Below are 19,027 nucleotides of genomic sequence, written 5' to 3'. Positions count from 1 at the left end.
GCCTCTCCAACCCCCCCCCCCACCTTCCTCCTTGGGATGCCCGGACGCAATCGTTCCATTTACTCCTCGCCCCTTGGCCTCAGGGCCCAAGTTTCCCACATTTCCACTGACCCGGGCACTATGCTGTCAGGAAGGAGGGCTCCATCGCTGATGTGCGCACAGGAGCTGAGGCTGACTTCTTTCAATGGACGTTTGGCCCAAGGCGTACACTGTAACATGTGCCCTCTCTTACCTGTTGAGCGTCTGCATTCAGGTCCCAGGTCAGGCGAGGCACGGGATGCCTCGGCGTGCAGCCCCAGGCTCTGGGATCACTTCCCCTCACGTTAGGGAGGTGGCTGAGCAAACTCTAAAACATCAATCTAGAGAGGGGATCCCCCACTGGGAGTCCACAGAACCCCTTGGTCCGTGGCATAACAAGGTGTGACCTGACCTAGAGAGAGACGGATTGGTAGAAGGTCAACTCCCCACCACTTCAAGTGAACTTACCAAGGGGGGACGACAAAATATCCGCTGGAGAAAGTTAACCTTGAAAGGCCTCGATAGAGTGGATGTGCAGAGGATGTCTCCTGTAGTGGGGGAGTCTGGGACCAGAGTGCACAGCTTCAGAATAGAAGGACTTCCCTTTAAAGCAGGGATGAGAAGGAATTTCTTTAGCCAGAGGGTGGTTAATCTGTGGAATTCATTGCCACAGTTGGCTGTAGAGGCCAAGTCGTTGGGTATATTTAAAGCAGAGGTTGATACCTACTTAGTAAAGGGCGTCAATGGTTATGGAGAGACAGCAAGAGGATGGGGTTGAAAGGGAAAATAAATCAGGCATGATCAAATAGTATAACAGACCTGATGGGCCAAATGGCCTCATTCTATTCCTATGTCTTATGGTCTTGCGGTCTTATGGGTCGAGCAGCACGAGCAAAGAACTGTTGAAATTCAGGGTCGAAACTCTGCATTGGTATAATACCAAGATGAGCTACTTGTAGGGCTGGTTTGGGAGCCAGCTCCTGAAGGTGAAAGGTCAGATTCTGCCAACCACCCAATCCTACCCCGGCTGCTGGTTGGTTTGTTGAGTCCCAGAGCCATACCGGACATAAACAGGCCCTTCGGCCCATCTGGGTCCATGCCAACCAAGATGCTCATCCAAGCTAGTCCCATTTGGCCACGTTTGGCCCACATCCTTCTAGACTTTTCCAATCCCTGTACCTGTCCAGCAGTCCTTTAAAAGTAGTCATTGTAGCTGCCTCAACCATATCCTCTGGCAACCCACCGAATATACAGACCACCCTCTGTGATTTAAAAAAAAACAATACCCCTCTGATTCCTATTAGGTTGAGGTTCAGAGTTAATATATTATCAAAGACAATCTATGTCAGCATGTACTACCCTGAGATTCATTTTCTTGCAGGCATTCACAGCAAGAACAAAGAAATACAATAGAGTTAATAAAAGGCTACACACAAAGACTGACAAACAACCAATGAGCAAAAAACAAACTGCAAATACAAAAAACACAAATAAAGTAATTAATTCATTCATTAATTTTTGGGTGGGTTTTGTCTATGGTATTAATCAATAATTAATTCATTGATTGATTAACACCATAGAGAGATGATAAACAAATAATATTGAGAATTTGAGTTGTAGATTCCTTGAAAGTTCAGAGTTGAGGTGAGTAAAGTTATACACACCAGTTTAGGAGCCTGATGGTTGAAGAGTAATAACTGTTGTCCAGGTTCACAACAACACAGATAGAGGGAGCTTCACGTAGATGCTCCAACTTGGTCAATATCTTGTCAACAGAAGGGAAAACCCCAGAAAATCTCCCTGACCCATCTAGCTGGGGGGTGGGGGGGGGACAGTTTCCCCGAGAGTTCCACATCTCCGTCCCTCTAACCCCATGGAGAAGGCCTCTCCGAGTCACGCCACGCTCTCTGCCGTCCCGTCCCACAGGGATCGCCAGCAGCAACGGGTTTCGATCCCACCAGCTTCGCAGCTTCGCCATCTCGGCCCTGAGGGACTTCGGCAAAGGCGCCAAGAGCCTGGAGGATTTCATCCGGCAGGAAGCAGAGTGCCTGGTGGAGGTCTTCAAGAAGACTGGAGGTTAGTTGTTTCTCTCAGTGTTATATTAATACCAGAGTTGCAGCAGCTTTGGCTGTAGGTTCATGTGCACCGTCCTTTCTTTTATCCCTTGTGCCACTGGTGTTTAAGGCAGTAATGAAGGTCCTCCATCTCTGGTGGCATTCCCAGCTTCCTTCATCGTGTCAGTAGCTTCCTCTCAGTTTTTCACTGCCAGTCATGCAAATCCCGGGTGGAGACTCAGGAATACCGTCACACTCAGATGTAGAAGGATTCTTCATTGCTGTTTCCGTAACAATTTTGTTTTACCTGTTAGGGTTGTTAGCCCTGAGCTGAACCCCCGAACCTGGAGGACCGGTGGACCACTCTTAGTCTGGCCTCTACCCTTTGACCTGTTCCGCATGGGGGACCCTACAGGGCCCTTTATAACCATATAACCATATAACAATTACAGCACGGGAACAGGCCATCTCGGCCCTTCTAGTCCGTGCCAAACTCTTATTCTCACTACTTTCTCCAGCCAGCGTAGCTCTCCGGGACATTGAGGCACACAAGCCCCTAAATCATGACAAGGTTGTGGTCCTCTTAGAGATTGTGCCCCACAGGACACAGCATCTACTGCGTGGGTTGAATGGCCTACCTTACAAGGACTTCCACTCATGGGATCTGGGCTTTATCGGTTTTTCATTTACTTGCTTTATTGAGATACAGCACAGAAAAGGCCCTTCCAACCCTTTGAGCTGTACTTACCAGCAGTCCCCCAATTTAACCCTAGCCTAATCACGGGACAATTTACAATGACCAATTAACCTACCGACCGGTACGTCTTCGGACTGTGGGAGGAAACCAGAGCACCCGGAGGAAACCCACGCTGCAGAACATACAAGGTCCTTAACAGGCAGCAGTGGGAATTGAACCCGGATCGCTGGTACTGTAAAGCATTGTGCTAACCACTGTGCTACAAAGGCACTGGTTCGCACCCTGCTGGAACAAGTGTGATCAATATTTTTAGGAGGAGTGTCAAGGATCTTTTCGTTATTTATTTATTTAGATACACTGTGGAATAGGCCCTTCTGGCCTCTCGGGCCGCGCCACCCAGCAATCCCCCAACTTAACGCAAGCTTAATCTCAGGACCAACTAACCTACCAATCAGTACGTCTTTGGACTGTGGGAGGAAACCGGAGCACCCGGAGGAAACCCACGTGGTCACGGGGAGAATGTACAAACTCCTTACAGACAGCGGCGGGAAGAGGGTTACGTAAATCATGGAACACAAATCCCCCTCAGCCCACGATGTCGTTGCAACCTTTTAATCTATTCCAAAATCATAGAGGCTGTTGGGTTCTTGATTCATCATCATCAGGTGCCATGCCCAGTTTGAGCTTTGACTGCCATGGCCCACACACTCCTGTTTTGGGTCAAGTGGATCAATTCATTGGTATTCATTTCCAGTTCTCTGGCTGCTGTCTCCATCATCATTTGTCTTTGTCTTCCTCTTGCTTTCTTCCCTTCAATCTTTCCCATAATTACCGTGCATTCTAACTCCTCTTTCCTAATCACATGTCCCATGAAGTCACGTTGCCTTTTCGTGATCTCACACATTATTTCTCTTTTTGTGTTTGCCCTGTTCATGACATCCTCATTAGATATTCATTTTGTCCATGATATTCTTTGCATCCTCCTCAAAAACCACATCTCTGCTCCTTCAATTCATTTCCTCATGTTACTGGATATTGTCCAACATTCTAATCCATATAACATAACTGGATAAACGTAACATTTCAGTGCTCTGAGGCAGGTTGTCATGCCTAGTTTAGTGTCGATCAGTATACTCTTCATTCTCGTAAAGTTGTCTTTTGCCATCCCTATTCTTCTTTTGATGTCCATGTTGCACCTGCCATCTGATGTCACCCAGCTTCCTAAGTAGCAAAAGTTCTGTATCTGTTTTATGTCTTCCCCACTTATTCTCAGCCTGCAGATAGGATTCTCCTTCTTTTTGGATACCACCATACATTCTGTCTTTTTGCAATTGATAGATAGACCCATTTTTACACTTTCTTCAACAACTATATCAATTAAGTTTTGTAGTTCTTCCTCCGTACTTGCAATTAACACAGTGTCATCTGCATATCTGAAATTATTGATGTTTTCACCACCAAATTTGATTCCCAAGATGTCTCTTATTTTTTTAATATTGTTTCACTGTACACACTAAACAAATCAGGGGAGAAAACACACACTTGTCTAACGCCTCTTTTGATTTTCGTAAACTGACTGACTTCTCCATCTATTCTTACAGTGGTAGTTTGTTCCCAGTACAGATTTCTGATTAGGCAGAGGTCTTTCGAATCTAGAGTTTCCTGTAATATTTCAAATAACTTACTGTGCTTCACTTTATCAAATGATTTTCTGTAGTCAATAAAACAAACAATCTTTTTGCACTTGAATAGCTCATTCTGACAGTATCTTTAACATCAATATTGCATTTCTTGTACCTTTGTCTTTCACAAAACCACATTGTTCTTTACCTATTTCAGATTGTATCTTACTGTTTGCTCTTGTCATCAAAATTCTGAGAAGTATCTTGGTGATCTGAATCATTAAACTTATGGTCCTATGTAATTCACATTCTGTTGCTCCAGGTTTCTTCGGAAGAGTGATAAATACTGATTTTTTCATCTCTTCTGGTATTATTCCAGTCTCATAAATGTCATTGATTAAATCAGTAAGTTTTTCAATTCCATAATCTTCAAGGGTGATAATTTGTTCTATTACTAATTCATCAGGACCTGCTGCCTTTCCTTTCTTCATCTTATTTATTGCATTACAAACTTCAGATTTTAAAATACTTGGACCTTCAATGTTCTTCTTAATTTCTGGTTTTTTGCTTCAATCGTCTTCAAACAATTCTTGAATGTACTCAGTCCATCTGTTTATAATCTCATCTTTATCCATGATAATGGTACCGTCCTTTGCTTTCAAACATCCACTTGAAGAACAGGGGAGCCTTTTATCAGTGGTATTCCTGATTTGTTGATGAGTAAGGGCAATTAAGGATACGGGGAGAAGGCAGAAGAATTGGGTTGAAAGGGTTAACAAATCAGCAGACTCAATGGGCAGAATAGCCTAATCCTGCTCGTATGTCTAATGGTCTTTTGGACTCAGCTTTCCATGGTTAAATGGTTGCATTTAATAACAGAGAATGCTTACTGTATACAACCTGAAATTCTTACTCTTCACAGACATCCACGAAACAGAAGAAAACCCCTAAAGAATGAATGAATGACAGAAAAACGTTAGCACCCCAAAAACCCCCTCCCCCTCCCACAGACAAGCAGTAGCAAAGCATCAACCTTCCCCCTCCCCTTACTTGTTCCGGCAGAAAGCAGCAGCCCTCCCCCCATCACCCACCATGCAAGCAATAGAAAACCCCACAGAGACCTTGAGCTTGTGTCCATCAGGAACTACAGTCTACAACCCAGCACTTTAACATGCCACAGGCTCGCTCTCTCTCTCTCGAGCTAACAAGGGAGAGAGGTACATCACCACCGGCACCCCCCACACTGTGGGGGGAGACCAACGGCTTGCCATTTCGATGTTACAGCCTGAAGCATCGCTCTTATTTTGAGTTTCCCCGACTCAACAATCAGCAGACTCTCCCCCACCCCCAATTAGAGAGAGAGAGAGCGTAGAGGCCTCCAACAGCCCGTTGTCTCAATTTGTTGTGACTTTACCACCAATTGAACACTTCCTGTTATTTATAGAACTTCCACTTTAAAAAAGATTGAATAGGATTAGATGCGAAACCTATTTAGTTAATCTCTTGCCTTGGAATATCTCACACTCGTCTCCTCCCACAGTTTCTCCTTTTCTAAGTTACTTTCCCATAACCAAGTTTACCTTGGCACACCTGCTGACCTCGCCCTGACAAACTGCTGACTCTGCCCAGTTCAGAGAACTCAGAACTCAAGATGTGTTGTAAAAACTTCCTCCTTATTCAAAGGCCTGGCCCTGTTTCTGTACATTGTTAATCCTTGTTAAAGGTGATTGCAACATTGCTAACTGCTTCCTGCTGTGACACACTCCGATAACAAAATCTTTTGCTTCAATGATCAATCACAGTCAAATATTGAAAGCTATTACTTTGGAGCTATATTGCGACAATGCCGATTTAACCCTAACTTAATCACAGGACCATTTACCATTCCCACTTAGCCTGCCCGGTACGTCTTTGGGGAAAACCAGCCTATTCCACAGTGAGGATGTACAGCGAATCCTTACGGAGGAAACCTGGGGTGGCGCGGTAGCGTAGTGGTTAGCACAACGCTTTACAGTGCAGGCGACCCGGGTTCAATTCCTGTCACTGCCTGTAAGGAGTTTGTACGTTCTCCCGGGGACCTCTCGGTTTCCTCCCACAGTCCAAAGGGTTAATTGGTCACTGGTTAATTGTCCCATATGAGTGCTAGGGGTTGCTGGACGGTGTGCCTTGAAGGCCCGTGAGGGCCCATTCTGCGCTATGTGTCAGTAAGATACCGAAATTGAACTCCGAACTCCAGACGCCCCGGACTCTACCTGCCCTGGTGCCAGATGAGAGATTGTGATTAAATGCTTTTGAAAACATGAAACCTGATAACGCAGACAGTAGTCTTTCAGCCTGTGGCGCTTGTGTCTCATGATTACTAAGAGAGAAAGTTGGCTTGGGTTCAAAAGCCAAAGTAAAAAGGCTTTCAGATAGCCGGGATAGCGTGGTGAATGAGACAAAGACACAGCTGTAATCCAGAGGCACTGAATCTCAGGGACCATAGAAACTACAGCACAGAAACAGGCCTTTTGGCCCTTCTTGGCTGTGCCGAACCATTTTCTGCCTAGTCCCACTGACCATATCCCTCCATACACCTCCCATCCATGTATCTGTCCAATTTATTCTTAAATGTTAAAAAAGAACCCGCATTTACCACCTCGTCTGGCAGCTCATTCCACACTCCCACCACTCTCTGTGTAAAGAAGCCCCCCCTAATGTTCCCTTTAAACTTTCCCCCCCTCACCCTTAACCCATGTCCTCTGGTTTTTTTCTTCCCTTGCCTCAGTGGAAAAAGCCTGCTTGCATTCACTCTATCTATACCCATCATAATTTTATATACCTCTATCAAATCTCCCCTCATTCTTCTACGCTCCAGGGAATAAAGTCCCAACCTATTCAACATTTCTCTGTAACTGAGTTTCTCAAGTCCCGGCAACATCCTTGTAAACCTTCTCTGCACTCTTTCAACCTTATTTATATCCTTCCTATAATTTAGTGACCAAAACTGAACACAATACTCCAGATTCGGCCTCACCAATACCTTATACAACCTCATCATAACATTCGTAAACACAAAATATTCTGCAGATGCTGGGGTCAAAGCAGCACGCACAGAATGCTGTAGAACTCAGCAGGTCAGGCAGCATCCGTGGAACAGTGAAATGTTGACTGTTCGTTTCCACCGATGCTGCCCGACCTGCTGAGTTCCTCCAGCGCTTTGTGCGTGAATCTCGGTGACCTCTGGCTGGTGGCTAACGAAACAAGGAGGACGACCGAATACTTAGTTAATCACTCTTTTCCTGGCAAACGGTCATCGCAAACGATAGTCTGTAACTTCCCTTTGAGCCATTCGATGCGGCAGAACCGAGGCGAGGCGAGCCAGTGGGCCCGTCACTGAGGGCGAGGGACACCCGCGGTTCCAGTCGATTTAAGCGCCGTGCCGAACCGGGGCGGCGGGGTCCAGGCCCCGGGGCGTATCGAAGCAGCTGAACCCGACGTTTGGACGGCGATTTAGGCGCCGGGCCGGATTGAAAGTGTCAGGGTGTCGGGGCCCAAGGGTTGGGCCTGTTCAGCCCACTGCCCTGTGCTGAACTGAGGGTTGGTGGACAGACTCACTTTGTGGACTTCCGTTTAGAACGCTACATGATTGTTACTGTTTGCATGATTTGTTTTTTTTCCCCTTCTCTGCACGCTGGGTGTTTGAGGCACCCCATGGGACCCCACTTCCCTCCTTCTCCAGCCCTTGACCTTTCCCAGCAACCTGGCTTCACGTATCACCTTCCAGCTGGCCTCCCACCCCTCCTCCCACCGTTTTATTCAGGCATCTTACCCCTTCCTTTCCAGTGCTGAACACGGATCTCGGCCCGAAACGTCAACTGTTTACTCTTTTCCACAGATGCCTGCCTGGCCTGCTGAGTTCCTCCAGCGCTTGGAGTCTGTTGCCCTGGACTTTCTGCATCTGTAAACTTTCTGCTGTTTACCATAAATTAGATGTCTGCTTCCATCTTCTATAACTCTACCATACAAAAGGGGGAGAAAACGGGGGGCTACAAACCGGTTCAGAACCAGCAGAGAGGTATATGATTGAGTTATTATACAAGGTCTGATGATAGGACATGTAGAGTGTGATTAGACAAATGGCTGGTACATATAAAAGGTTGGAATGTGAAAACAGGAATGTAATGTGTTGAGGCTTTATAATCAGACATCCCACCTCTCTCGGAAGTTCCGGGAGTCTCCCGCATATTAATAGTGGCTCCCTGATGCCCGCAAATTATATACAATGTCCCAGAAATCAATTTTTTTGAGAGCGAGCGAGCAGACGAGAGAGAGAGAGAGAGAGAGAGAGAAAGAGCACGAGAGAGAGAGAGAAAAAGAGAGAGCACGAGAGAGAGAGAGCGCACCATGGCAGAGTGTTCCGAAAAAAGAAAATATAAAATGTATGTCACCCCAGACTACACTAAAGTGTACCCCTGCCTAATAGGGGTCAAAAATAATGACAGTGTTGCTCGCTGCACTGTTTGCAACAGTGACTTTTCTATTGCCCATGGTGGGTTAAGACTGTAAAAGACACATTGAGGTGAGTTTAACAGGTGTCATTCGTTCATTGGCATAGCTAACGTTATTTAAACTGGGTGGCTAGCTGCTAAGGAGCTACTCTATTGCAGACAGCCCACCTCTCCCGGAAGTTCCGGGAGTCTCCTGCAAATTGATGATGCTACCTCCCTGAAATGAGTTTTTGCAGGGTGGGATGTCTGTATAACGCACTTGCGAGGCCTCGCTTGGAGTATTGTGAGCAGTTTTATGCCCACTTTCTAAGAAAGGACGCGGTGATATTGGAGAGGGTTCAAAGGAGATTCATGAGAATGATTCCAAGAATGAAAGGCTTGTCATACGAGGACAGATTGAAGGCTCTGGGCCTGTACTCACTGGAATTCAGGAGAATGAGGGGTGATTTCATTAAAACCTATTGAATGTTGAAAGACCTCAGTAGAGTGGATGTGGAGAAGATGTTTCCTGTGGGGGGAGAGTCTAAGACCAGAGGACACAGCCTCAGCATAATGGGACACCTATTCAGAATGGAGATAAGAAGGAACTGCTTTAGCCAGAGGGCGGTGAATCTGTGGAATTCATTGCAACAGGCGGCTGTGGAGGCCAAGTCATTGGGTGCATTAAAGTCAGAGGTTGATAGCTTTTTGATAATTCAGGACATGAAGGGATACGGAGAGAAGGCAAGAGATTGGGGCTGAGCAGGAAATGGATCAGCCAGAATGAAATAGTGGGCCGAATGGCCTAATTCTGCTCCTATATCTTGTGGTCGCAAAACTGGTTGCTGAGGTGGAGGAGATATCAGATTGATGAACAAGGACTCCTAGATCTCATTGTACTTCCCCTTTTCCTAATTTGACACCATTCAGATAGTAATCTGCCTTCCTGTTCTTGCCACCAAAGTGGATAACCTCACATTTATCCACATTAATCTGCCCACTCACCCAACCTGTCCAAGTCACCCTGCATTCTCATAACATCCTCCTCACATTTCACACTGCCACCCAGCCTTGTGTCATCTGAAAATTTGCTAATATTACTTTTAATTCCCTCCATCCCTTCATAAGGTACCATTCCTTCACCCTGAGGGTAGACTCAACTTGGCACAATGGATCAACACACTGGAACGGGAGTGAGAGTATATTGGAAACCTATAAAATGCCAATTCAAGTAGCATTACAACCGCTGCTGAAAACTAAGAAAACTTTTGCACAGTGTTGTAATACTGGTTAAAATAGGAAAGTGTTTGGGAAACTGAAATAAGAGTACTTAGCTTTATATTAGCTCAGTAATGTGGGTGATTATATAAAACACAAGCAGCATAAGAAAGTTAAACTGCAAGGAAGACAACAATTCCACACCCCAAACCTACAGCAGATATACGGCGTAAACACGAGGAATTCTGCAGATGCCGGAAATTCAAGCAACACACGTCCAAGTTTCTGGTGAACGCAGCAGGCCAGGCAGCATCTCTAGGAAGAGGTACAGTCGGCACTTCAGGCCGAGACCCTTCGTCAGGACTTCAAAATGTCGACTGTACCTCTTCCTTGAGATGCTGCCTGGCCTGCTGCGTCCACCGGCAACTTTGATGTGTGTTGCAGATATACGGCGTTGTGACACGGCTATTGACTGGTAGAGCAAGATCGAAGAAGCAAATGGCCCTTTCCCTTTTTTCTCTCTCTCTTTCTCTACCTTACCGTTACCTGTCCAACGTCGCCAGCCATGCTGCACTAGTCCTGCTCGGGATCGTGGGACATGAAGCCGATAAACGCCCAGGGCCTCCTGACCTGCCTCCCTTAATGCGAACCATGAAAATGGTCGATAAACAGGATGCCCGCTTCCAAACTTCTATTAACCACCTGGCTTCACCTGCCACCTGCTAGCATCCTACTTCCAATACCCCTAACCCCCCCGCCGAAACCCCCCCATCTTTTTATTCTGGCATTTTCCCCCTTCCTTTCCGGTGCTGAGGAAGGGTCTCAGCCTGAAATGTTGACTGACTTTTTGTGGACGCTGAGTTCCTCCAGCACTTTGTGAGTGTTGGTTTGGATTTCCAGCATCTGCCAGAAGTTCTAGTGTCGCCTGCTCCTCGCTGAAGGTCACTCCAGGATTGTCTCTTTGGTGACACTCCAGTGTCACCAGCCTTACGGTGCTGGTTGGTCTGAGGTGGCCAGAAATCTCCAATCCAACGTACCAGGCTTGACACAAGGATGGCCTCCTTCCTCTCCGCTGGCTACTCGGTGAACCGGTCTGAGTCTCCTTCTTACTCTCTCACCAGAGTCGCCCTTTGACCCCACGTTCCAGCTCAACTCGGCCACGGCCAACATAATGTGCGCCATTGTCTTTGGGAACCGTTTCGACTATGAGGATCCGAAGCTGCTGGCTCTCCTGCGGATGATCGACGAAAACATGAAGGTCATCAGCAGCCCCTGGGGGCAGGTGAGTCCGCCGGTCACTGTCTCCTCTCCTCTTCCTTCACTCATCCCCTCGGCCTCGTCAGATAGAGCTGGAGGGTTGCCCTGGGGAGGAATGCAGGGGACTCAGCCCCCGTTTGCTCACGGCACACACGAGCAAGCTACCCACCAGTTCACCCAGCTGTTTGAGAACGTTAGGTCATAAGATCTGGGAGCAGAATTAGGCCATTTGGCCCGTTGAGTCTGTTCTGCCATTTCATCATGGCTGATCCATTTTCCCTCTCAGCCCCAATCTCCTGCCTTCTCCCCCCGTATCCCTTCATGCCCTGACTAATCAAGAACCTATCAACCTCTGCCTTAAATATACCCAATGTCTCGGCTTCCATAGCCTCCCGTAGCAACGAATTCCACAGATTCACCACTCTCTGGCTAAAGAAATTCCTCCTCATCTCCATTCTAAATGGGTGTCCCTCTATTCCGAGGTTGTGCCCTCTGGCCCTAGATATCCCCACCATAGGAAACATCCTCTCCACTGAGGAGTTAGCTCCATTAAGTTGTTGACTGTGTTTCCTATATTACAACCCTTAGTGAAGTGATAGAGTTGATTCCAGAGTGCATTTTCAATTGGCCAGAGATTGAGAAGGTTAAAGTACCAGAGGCCTAGACAAAGTAGAAGTGGAGAGGATATTTCCAGTCGTGGAGGAGTCTAGGATCAGAGGGCTCAGCCTCAAAATACAAGGACGTCCCATTAGAACAGAGATGGGGAGGCATTTCTTTCACTGGAAGCTGACGTATCTGTAGAACTCGTTGCCACAGACAGCTGTGGAGGCCGAGTCTTTGGGTATATTTAAAGCAGAGGTTGATAGGTTCTTGTTTCATTATGTGGAGAAGGCAGGAGGATGGGGCTGAGAGGGATCATAAATCAGCCATGATGGTAGAACAGACTCGATGGGCCAAATGGCCCAATTCTGCTCCTATGTCTGTTAGAACAATTTTTCTGGCTTTAGCACATTTACATTTAACAAATGACTTTGGCTACAGTCTTCACATCTGAATGTGTATTGCGGATTTAATTTGGAGTGCAGCTCTGAACAATGGGTTCCTAAAAGCCGTGAATCCCAATCCAGACAATGCTGATTAAAACTCATTTGAATGTCTGTGGTGTGCATGCAAATCGGGATGTGTGAAGTTGGTGTGTGGTTTCAAAGACAGCATTTTCTGTATGTCAGACATCCCACCTCTCCCAGAAGTTCCGGGAGTCTCCCGCATATTAATACTGGCTCCCTGATGCCCGCAAATTATATACAATATCACGGAAATCAATTTTTTTTGAGAGCGAGCGAGAGAGAAAGCAAGCGAGAGGGCTTGAGAGCGCACGAGCGACCATGAGAGAGAGCGAGCGCAAGCAAGAGCGCGCCATGGCAGAGTGTTCCAAAAAAAATATAAAACGTACGTCACCCCAGACTACACTAAAATGCACAGCTGCGTAATAGGGGTCAAATAATGACAGTGTTGCTCGCTGCACTGTTTAAAACAGTGACTTTTCTATTGCCCATGGTGGGTTAAGACTGTAAAAGACATGTTGAGGTGAGCTTACCAGGTGTCATTCATTCATTAGCGTAGCTAACGTTATTTAAACTAGCTGGCTGGCTGCTAAGGAGCTACTCTATCGCAGACATCCCACCTTCCCCGGAAGTCTCCTGCAAATTGATGGTGCTACCTCCCTGAACTGAGTTATTGCAGGGTGGGATGTCTGATATGTATAAGGATGGAAGTGTCCTTTGATGTTTGGCGCACAAAATACCAAGCCCCAGGTTGGGCCAGGGAGACATTTCGACCAAAAGCGTCTCCTGCCACACCTTGTTTTGAAATGAAAAGAGGAGCAGCTTTGTATCTACTAGTAATTTTCTCTGGTGACTTCATTCACGCAACAACCATGTTTTGTGATGTAAGTACAAGTTTTGTCACTTTTTATACAAAACAAATGCATATCAGATGTTGGGCAATAGAACAGCTTCTCACAACTAAAACCTCACTCTGCCCCACCTGCCAGCCGATTCCCAGCTCACGCTAATCACTCCTATCTCCTTTCTAGTTGTATGATCTGCTTCCAAACCTTCTGGACCACCTCCCAGGCCCACACAACAGGCTCTTCGAAAACGCAGATAAAATTAAAAACTTCCTGAGAGAAATGATCCAGCTTCACAAGGACACGCACACCAAAGGGAAGCGCCAGGATTTCATCGACAGCTTCCTCCTCAGGATGAAAGAGGTAAGTGAAGGAACAGCAGTCAGTCAACACTAAGGGGCCTACCACAGGACGTGGTTTAATATTAGACAGTAAGGAAGGGGTTCCCAACCTTGCTTTTTAAACTACGGACCAACAACATTAAGCAGGAAGTGTCCAATGGATCCCGGGTTGGGAAGCTCTGTTATAAGGGGACACAGATGGAAGGTAGAAAGGGCTGGCAAGTAACATATCGCAGACGTCCCACCTCTCCTGGAAGATCCGGGAGTCTCCCGCATATCGATAGTGGCTCCCTGACACCCGGAAATGATATACAGTAACCCGGAAATAGATTTTTTTGAGAGGGAGAGCGAGCACCCTGATTGGTCTCTCTTCGTGCTAAGAGTGGTCCTCATCCACCGGGCCATGAGGAAACAATATGATTTGGTGATATGAAACGATATGAGTCATTTGCACCTTTCCTCATTCCCTGTCACGCCCACTGTTGAACTTGAACGCACGCGAGGTCATTACCCGCGCGTCATCCATGTCAACGCGGGAAGGAGATCAACTCCTCGAGCTTGCAAATGACGGCGGGCTGAAAAGTATGTTTGACATAACATCTCTGCCGGCATTCTGGATCAAAGTCAAGGCTAAATATCCTGAGATAGCCATGAAAGCACTGAAAACATTGCTTCCATTTCCAACATATCTCTGCAATGAATGCAACGAAAACTAAATTGCGGAATAGACTGGACATAAGGAACCCCCTTCGCGTATCGCTGTCTCCCATCACCCCTCGATGGCACCATCTTGTTGCAGGGAAACAAGCCCTGGGCTCCCACTGATTCAGCGATATTGGTGTGTTGCAATGATTTTGTATGTTCATACGAGGAAAATATGCGCTCTTTGTTTAATATCCAAACGTTACTTAAAATGTTATGATGCTATTGACTTATCACCTATATTCCAGTCGTGATTAACACCACCCCTCCCGGTCGGCCGGTCTGCAAGAATATTGTCAATATTAAACCGGTCTGCAGTGCAAACAATGTTGGGGACCCCTGCTAAGTAGAACTATCAGTTTTCTCTGTGGGCGGGCTTTACAGTCGACCTCAAAAATAATGACAGTGTTGCTCGCTACACTGTTTGCAACAGGGACTTTTCTATTGCCCATGGGGGGTTAAAATGTAAAAGACATGTTGAGGTGAGTTTAACAGGTGTCATTCGTTCATTAGCATAGCTAACATTATTTAAACTAGCTGGCTAGCTGCTAAGGAGCTACTCTATTGATGTCCTACGTGATGAGGCCAAACTCCCTGTAGAGTTGCTTAAAGTTGTAATAGAATAAACGTGATGATATCATATAATGCAAGTACATATTTTAATGTCACATTTTCTGCATATACCCAACTTGGTTTACAGATTAGATAAAATCACTAAACAAAGTATTACATACACCCTTGGATGTCGATGGGGAAGGCGGGGGGATGCTACCTCCCTGAAATGGTGGTGATACCTCCCTGAAATGAGTTTTTGCAGGGTGGGATGTCTGCATAACGGTTGACTTGTGAGACAGAGCAGAGGAGGTTCACCAGGTTGATTCCAGGGATGAAGGGGTTAACCTATGAGGAGAGATTGAGTCGCCTGGGACTGTACTCACTGGAATTCAGAAGGATGAGAGAAGATCTGAGAGAAATATATAAAATTATGGAAGGGATAGATAAGATAGAGGCAGGAAAGTTGTTTCCACTGATAGGTGAGACTAGAACCAGGGAACATGGCCTCAAGATTTGGTGGGGGGGTGGACTTGGGACGGAGAGTCGTGAATCTGTGGAATTCTCTGCCCAATAAAACAGTGGAGGCTACCTCAGTAAATATATTTAAGACAAAGTTGGATAGTTCTTATCAAATTACGGTATTGCTTTGCAATGTTGTAACTATGTGTTATAATTATGTGGTTTTTGTTAGTTTTTAAGTCGGTTTGTCATGTGTTTTCGTGATATCATTCTGGAAAAGCAGTTTATCATTTCTTAATGCATGCATTACTAAATGACAATAAAAGGGGACTGCGTCTCCTCATAATCATAATCATAATAATAATAGATTGTTGCACAGTAGGGGAATTAAGGGTTATGGGGAAAAGGCAGGTAGGTGGAGATGAGTCCACGGCCAGATCAGCCATGATCTTATTGAATGGTGGTGCAGGCTCGACGGGCCAGATGGCCGACTCCTGCTCCTGTTTCTTATGTTCTTATGTTGTCATGTTGGCACTGTGGTTTACCACACCTGCTGTAAGATTGGGCTTCAATCTCCACCACTGCCCGTAAGGAGTGGGTGTTCTCCCCGTGACCATCTGGGTCTCCTCCAGCTGTTCCAGTGTCCTTGCACATTCCAAAGACGTACAGGTTAGGGTTTTTAGTAAGTTCTGGGCGTGCTATGTCGGCCCCAGAAGTGTGGTGACATTTGCAGGCTGCCCAGCACAACCCTCACTGATTTAACTTGATGTAAACGACACTCTTTCGCTGCACTTTCAGATGTACACATGGCAAATAAAGCTAATCTTGTTTTAATACCGAGAATTGTGAGGTGATGTCTTTGGCAGTAATCAAGATGGAGGTTGTCAGTGGTGCCCAACGATGGCAGGAAACCTGTGCGGGTGAGTTTTTAAAGTGGAAAAGTCGCTGCACTGAGGTGGTCCCACTCTGTCGACCTCAAGTCCAGTGGTACGAGCGAGCATCACAAACTGGGATTTTTTCTCAGTTGCAGTGGATGACCGTGACGTCTCCTGTGCCTTGACATTCCCTTCGCCCTCCGCGGGGCGCTGCAATACGGCCTTCCTGGCCGCTGGATCTCACTGTAAATCTCATCCGCCTAGTCGCCAGAGCCGGTTTCACACGCTCGGACAGCGATGTCCCTATCTCACCTAGTTTAGCCCGCCTGTGATGGGGTGTGGCTGCTGTCGTGTGCGAGAGCTGAGTGAGGAAGATGATTCGGACAGAATTGGTCTGTTGAAGGGCTACATCCACACAACTTCTTGAGAGGCATGGCTACTAGAGCTCTGGAGACCCTGAGAAAAATAGACTCACGAAGTACAAAAGCAGGGAAGATATATTGAATCTGTTTAAAACATAGTTTGGGCCACAATTGAACTGCTGCCCAGTTTTGGTAGCCTGATTTTCAGGAGGATGTTAAATTCCAGTGAAAGTTCTGAAAATATCCCGAAACGTCGACTGGTCACTCTTGTCCATCGATGCTGTCTGGCCTGCTGAGTTCCTCCAGCATTTCTTGTGTGTTGCTCTGGATTTCCAGCATCAGCAGATTTTTTTTTCATGTTTGTGGTTCTGAAAAGATTTACTGGAATGGCTCCGGGTGAGCGTTTTGGCTGCAAGGTTAGATTGGAGACGCTGGTGTTGTCCCTTTAGTGTGGAGCAGTACAGCACATGACAACAACACACACAAATTACTGGAGGAACTCAGCAGGCCAGGCAGCATCTAGGGAAAAGAGTAAACGGTTGACTTTTGTTTTTGTGCTGAGACCCTTCATCAGGACATTTTCAGAAACTTCACCAGGACCTTAACATCCTCCCGATTCCTGATGAAGGGCCTCAGCCTGAAACGTTGACTGTTATGCTGAGAGGGAAAATGGAGGCGGGAGGAGAAGATGGCGGCACGACGGCCTCTCCGATGAAATGATATCGTATTTGTTAAATAGGGGTCGTGCACAATTCTGATTTGATGGAGACAGCCGTGAGTAGCACGGAGGAACATCTGGAGAAACTTCTGAAATGCCCAGTTCACTGCAGCTGCTACTGTGCCATCGAGAATCTCCAAAGGGGAAGGCCCCAAACCCTCGGCTTTTCCTGTTGCTGGCGGCCGAGGCTGGGGTCGAAGCGCTCGGCAGAGATGGTACTCGGTGCTCGGTGTTGGAGGGCTGGTTGGAGGCTTGAAGTTTTCGGACGGACTCAGAGTCGGACTGTGGTCGGGTGCTTCCAGGGTGCTGCATCGGCAAGTTTACGACGCTAGTAGCTCATGGCAGGAAGAGAATTTTTCTTCCTTCTCCCGTCTGCGTGAGATGATGGGACTTTCGAGAGACCTTGAACTTTTTTCACCATGCCCATGGCCTGTTCTTCATCAAGTTACGGTATTGCTTTGCACTGTTGTAACTATATGCGGTTATGCGGTTTTTGTCAGTTTCTCAGTCTCGGCCTGTCTTGTGTTTCTGTGATATCACACCAGAGGAACATTGTATCATTTCTTAATGCGTGCATTACTAAATGACAATAAAAGAGGACTGAGTGTCCTCATAATCTAATCTAATCTAATCAACCAGGATGAAATGGGAGAGCAGACTCGATGGGCCAAATAGCCTAAATCTGCTCCTATGGTCTTATGACTTCAGTAAGTACTGTCAGAGTTGTCAGTGAGACCGCATTAGGCTATTTATAGTCCAGCAGCGTGCTCGGGTGTTCTGCTGTGCAAATAGCAAAGAAACCACTCTGTAAAGTTCTTATCTCCCTGGTTATTTCAAATAAATGTAATTTTTCTATAACAGATCTTAACTACATTTATAATTAAAGAGGAACCGGTGAAGTGGGTGTAACCAGAAGTTGCTGTTTTACAGGAGAAAAATAACCCAAGGTCAGAGTTCAACGACGAGAACCTAGTCTTGTCCACTTTCAATATATTCCTCGCCGGGACTGACACCACCAGCTCGACCATGAGGTGGGGTCTCCTGCTGTTCTTGAAGTACCCGGAGGTACAGGGTGAGTAGACACCGGATCAGGTCCTCTTCTGCATGTCGCCCGTTCTCCTTTTGGATTCCAGGGAAGATCTGCGTCAGCCCAAAACGTCGACTATCTGTTCGTTTCCATGCCTGACCTGCTGTGTGTGTGTATTCCTCCAGCAGGTAGTCTGGTTCTCCAGCAAAGAGCATAGAACTGTACTGGGCAGGAAAAGGGCCTTCAAGCCAGCCAAAAAGCAAATCAAGCACATCCAAGCTCTAATCCCTCCCTACACCATGTCCATATCCCTCCATCTTCCTTACCGTCAAAAAAAATAAAGGCATCCGTTAGTCTTGCGAGACCATGGATCTGCGCCTGGAAAGTCTTCACTCTCCAGGGCGCAGGCCTGGGCAAGGTTGTATGGAAGACCAGCAGTTGCCCATGCTGCAAGTCTCCCCTCTCCACGACACTGATGTTGTCCAAGGGAAGGGCATTAGGACCCATACAGCTTGGCACCGGTGTCGTCGCAGAGCAATGTGTGATTAAGTGCCTTGCTCAAGGACACAACACGTTCCCTCGGCTGGGGCTCGAACTCACGACCTTCAGGTAGCTAGTGCAATGCCTTAACCACTTGGCCACGTGCCCACACAGTCATGTGCCTATCATGTTCCTTACAGTCATGTGCCTATCAAAATATCTCTTAAAAGCCTCTAATGTATTTGCCTCTGCCCCCCCATACCA

The 19,027-nt window shown here is 46.7% G+C and overlaps 1 protein-coding gene across 1 annotated transcript in view; it reads left to right on the top strand.

The window, feature by feature from the left end:
* The window catches only part of LOC134352660 (cytochrome P450 2B4-like), a 60,763-nt gene that overhangs the window by 23,846 nt on the left and 17,890 nt on the right, over positions 1 to 19,027 (top strand). Inside the window, exons 3-6 of the mRNA XM_063060004.1 lie at positions 1,945 to 2,094; positions 11,200 to 11,360; positions 13,431 to 13,607; positions 18,187 to 18,328. Coding sequence (XP_062916074.1) covers positions 1,945 to 2,094; positions 11,200 to 11,360; positions 13,431 to 13,607; positions 18,187 to 18,328 — 630 coding nt within the window. The remainder of the gene's footprint in view (positions 1 to 1,944; positions 2,095 to 11,199; positions 11,361 to 13,430; positions 13,608 to 18,186; positions 18,329 to 19,027) is intronic.

This window comes from Mobula hypostoma, chromosome 10, assembly GCF_963921235.1.
Source record: "Mobula hypostoma chromosome 10, sMobHyp1.1, whole genome shotgun sequence".
In the NCBI taxonomy this organism is placed as follows: Eukaryota; Metazoa; Chordata; class Chondrichthyes; order Myliobatiformes; family Myliobatidae; genus Mobula; species Mobula hypostoma.
Note: the sequence above shows the minus strand (reverse complement) of the source record. Positions and strands in the feature narration are given on the sequence as shown.